The sequence below is a fragment of the Mesitornis unicolor genome, unplaced genomic scaffold, assembly GCF_000695765.1.
Source record: "Mesitornis unicolor isolate BGI_N332 unplaced genomic scaffold, ASM69576v1 scaffold33880, whole genome shotgun sequence".
Classification (NCBI taxonomy): domain Eukaryota; kingdom Metazoa; phylum Chordata; class Aves; order Mesitornithiformes; family Mesitornithidae; genus Mesitornis; species Mesitornis unicolor.
The window spans coordinates 5,082-8,740 of NW_010160858.1; the positions used below are offsets into that span (position 1 = coordinate 5,082).

The 3,659-nt window shown below is 61.0% G+C and overlaps 1 protein-coding gene across 1 annotated transcript in view; it reads right to left on the bottom strand.

Moving 5' to 3' along the window:
* FLII (flightless I homolog (Drosophila)) overlaps nucleotides 1-3,659 on the bottom strand; it is a gene marked incomplete at both ends in the record, with an annotated part of 8,271 nt that overhangs the window by 4,525 nt on the left and 87 nt on the right. The window contains 10 exons of the mRNA XM_010191218.1: nucleotides 17-192; nucleotides 675-759; nucleotides 888-1,045; nucleotides 1,126-1,301; nucleotides 1,396-1,499; nucleotides 1,600-1,761; nucleotides 1,903-1,988; nucleotides 2,179-2,259; nucleotides 2,414-2,485; nucleotides 3,606-3,659. The exon at nucleotides 3,606-3,659 is cut by the window's right edge and continues 87 nt beyond it. Coding sequence (XP_010189520.1) covers nucleotides 17-192; nucleotides 675-759; nucleotides 888-1,045; nucleotides 1,126-1,301; nucleotides 1,396-1,499; nucleotides 1,600-1,761; nucleotides 1,903-1,988; nucleotides 2,179-2,259; nucleotides 2,414-2,485; nucleotides 3,606-3,659 — 1,154 coding nt within the window. The remainder of the gene's footprint in view (nucleotides 1-16; nucleotides 193-674; nucleotides 760-887; nucleotides 1,046-1,125; nucleotides 1,302-1,395; nucleotides 1,500-1,599; nucleotides 1,762-1,902; nucleotides 1,989-2,178; nucleotides 2,260-2,413; nucleotides 2,486-3,605) is intronic.

The window sequence follows — 3,659 nt, forward strand, 5'->3', positions numbered from 1 at the left end:
CGGGGTAAAGGGCGGGAGCGTCCCCCCGGGCCCCCCATGCTTACCGGCCGCAGCGGCCGCCACGGTGGCCGGGGAGGCTCCGGCCAAGCGGAGCTGGTTCTGCAGGGAGAAGTCGATGTTGTACCACTCTGAGGTCCGATCCACCGGCTTCGGGGGCATCACCAGGTTGGGGTTCTCCCGCACGTCCAGGATCTGCCAAGGAGGGGATGGGAGACGTCACTGCTCTGAAGCATGGGGACACTGAAGATGTGGGGTGGGATGGGGAGACCTCCAGAGCACCCGGCCAAGCGGAGCTGGTTCTGCAGGGAGAAGTCGATGTTGTACCACTCTGAGGTCCGATCCACCGGCTTCGGGGGCATCACCAGGTTGGGGTTCTCCCGCACGTCCAGGATCTGCCAAGGAGGGGATGGGAGACGTCACTGCTCTGAAGCATGGGGACACTGAAGATGTGGGGTGGGATGGGGAGACCTCCAGAGCACCCTGGGCTTCGGTGAGGTGAAGGGAGCCCCAAGTCCACCACCTGCCTGGGCTGAACCATGTGCCTCACTGCGTGTATTGGCCTCCAAACGCCCTGTCCTCACCTCATCCCATCCACCCCACAGCCCTGGGATCCCAGGGATGTGCTGGGGCTGTGGTGGACCCTGCCCGAGGTGGAGGGGGTGTTGGGGTCTCACCTCCACGTCCGTCAGGAAGTGGACGGCCTCCGGCAGCGTCACCAGGCGGTTCTTGTTCAGCACCAGCTTCCTCAGCTTGGAGCACCTGCAGGACACAGAGATGCTGTGAAGGGCCATACCAGGGCCACATCCTTCAGGGACATTCAGAGACCCCGTATCCTCACACACCCTCTACATCCCCTCTTGGGGACAGAGCCATGGGCTGTCCCCTACCTGCACAGGCTCTCGGGGATGAGCTCCAGGTTGTTGTTGGCCGCCATGAACTCCTCGAGGTTGGCGAGCTTGCCGATGCCTGAGGGGATCCCGTCGAAGTCGAGCTTGTTGGAGTTCAGGTACAACTTCTTCAGCTTGGTCAGCTTGCAGATGGCAGACTGGGGAAGGAGGACATGGCAGGGTGAGGGGGAGCTCAGCGGTGCAGAGGCCAGGACAGGGACACCACACGTGGACATACAGGCAAGGAGGTGAGCTGGTTGCGGGACAGGTTGAGGGTCTCCAGCTGCGTCCACTGGTCGATGCAGAGGGACAGCTCCGTGATCTGGTTGCTGCTGAGGTTGAGGCGCCGCAGGCTGCCCAGGGTGTAGAGGCACTCGGGGACGCGACTGAGGTCGTTGCAGGACAGGTCCACGTCTGGGGGAAGACGATGGGGTGAGGCCACTGGGCCAGAGCTGCACCAGATTCAAGAGGACCCCGTAAACTGTGGGGTTGGATGCCCCAGCCCTACCTGCCAGGTTGACCAGGCCCTCCAGGCTGGTGGGGAGGTTGCTCTGCGTGCGCTGGGTGTTCCTGAGGTGCAGGGTTTGCAGGGCCGTCATCGCCGGGAGCTGCCTGCGGACCACGGAGAACCAAGGGATGGAGATGGCATCAGGAGCAGGCACCCGGCCCCAGCCTGGCATCGTGGGATCCAACCGGGAAAACAGGGCCTTACCGGAGCTGTGCGTGCAGGAGGGGGTTGTTGTTGAGGATGAGGGTCTGCAGGTGAACCAGGCGTCTCATCTGCGGTGGGAGGCTCTCCAGCTTGTTGTCGCTCAGGTCGAGGTAGAGGAGGTCCGTCAGGTTGATGAAGAGCTGGTTGGGGATGGTCTCGATGCTGTGGGAACACGGGGAGCGTTAGGGCAGCTCAGGACCTTCACCAGTCCCAGATTGCTCCCTGGAGAGGGCAGAGAGCAGGACCTGGAGTGGATGGGGTTGATGGATGGAGGTGGCCACAGCTGTCCTGGTCCAGACCCACCTGTTGTGGCCGAGGTTGAGGACCAGCATGTTCTTGGCGTTCTCCAGTTCCCGGGGACACTCTGTGAGCTGGTTGTAGCTCAGGTCCTGGGGCAAACGGGAGAGCAAAAAGGGCATCACCCTCTGCCCTGCAGCCAGCAGCCACCACCCAGACCCAAGGGGCATCTTTGGGGGCATGGCTGGCTCCAGCCACACTGGGCATACTGAGGGGCCACTGAGGCACAGGAGCAGGACGCAGGAGCCTGAGCTGGCTCTTGTAGCAGGAGGCTGCACCTACCAGCACGGAGAGGTCGTCCAGCTGGAAGATGTCATCGGGGACTCCCGAATTCTTCAGGCTGTTTGCACGAGCCACAATCGCCTTGAAAGGGGAGAGAGAGAGGCAGGACTGCAGCCACACTGCTAAGTCCCCCGGGGTGGCCAGGGACAATCCTTGCGTGTCCCCAGAGCTGGGGACAGGTGCCTGTGGACACCAAGCCCTGATGTAGGTGGGACACGTGAGGGGGGACACTTACCCGGAGGCAGGGCAGGCCGGAGAGCTCCCCATGCAGCGTGGTGAGGCTGTTGTGGCTCACGGAGAGGTGCTCCTGTGGGGAACCCCCAAACAAGCCCAAATGAGCAAAGGGAGCAGATGGGGGGGCTCCTCTATACCAGAAAAGTAGGGGATTGTGGAGGCATGGGGTGAGCTCAGCCCTGTCCCACACTAAGCTGCTGGGATGCTCCCAGTCTCAAACTGGTTGGCTGGTTCCAGTGTGTTCATGCTGCCTCTGCCACCCCTGGGGCAGACCTGGCTGAGATCCCCCCACCCCCAGCCCTGCATTTGGGGTGCTCTGGGCTGCCACCGAGCTGCCTTACCATAGTCCCACACAGTCGCCAAACAAACAGACCCCAGCCCTCAGAAACACTTCTCACTGGGTGAACTGGAAACTGGGAGACATGTGGGAACTGGCAAGGCTGGAGGAGGGTCTAGGGGGATTTTATTTTCCTCTGGGTGTCACCCTCCCAGCTGTTACACGCTCAGGAAAAGGAGGAATTGGCAGTCATGGGTGAAATGCCAGGTTTTAAGTCCAAATGTGGCTCCCCAGCATCTGCCAGCACCAGTTGGAGCGCGGCTCCAAGCAGCACCAAGGACTTCCCCGCTTGCTGCACCTGAGCAGGGCACAGCCGGGGTGGTGATGGGGAGTTCTGGCAGCATTTAAAGCGTGGTGCTTGGCTGACACCGATTTGACGATGTCCATAATGCGCTGCAGGGCGTTGCCAAAGCAAAGCTCGGCCACGGACTCCACCGAGGACCTGGTCCTGTGCAAAACTCGAGCCGCCCAAAAAGCAAAGCCAGGCAGCTGCCAACTCCTGCTTTCTGCATCTTTTAGCAAAGGAGGAGGGGAAAAAAAAGCCCCAAAACCTTAATCTGCCCCATACTAAACCTTCACCCTTCCCTTCTATTAAAGGGCAGAGATCTAAGCATGGTTTTTAGTCTGGTTTTCTAGGAAAACAAGGTGAAACCCAGTACATGTCTGCCTCAACCCCACTCCTAACAGCTCCTGCATCCAATTTCAACCGCACGTCGTAGCTCAGCCCTATTATTAGACACCAGAGCACCCGCTGATGAGCCACAAGGCTGGCAGGCAAGAGGCTCTCGGCTCTCCCGTGCTGGGCCCTGACTGGGAGCTTTCGAGCCCCATCCCCTGCCCAAAATGTGCTGCTCACCAGCTTCTGGAGGGCGGCGAGCTCCTCGGGCAGGTAACAGAGCCCTGTGCGGTT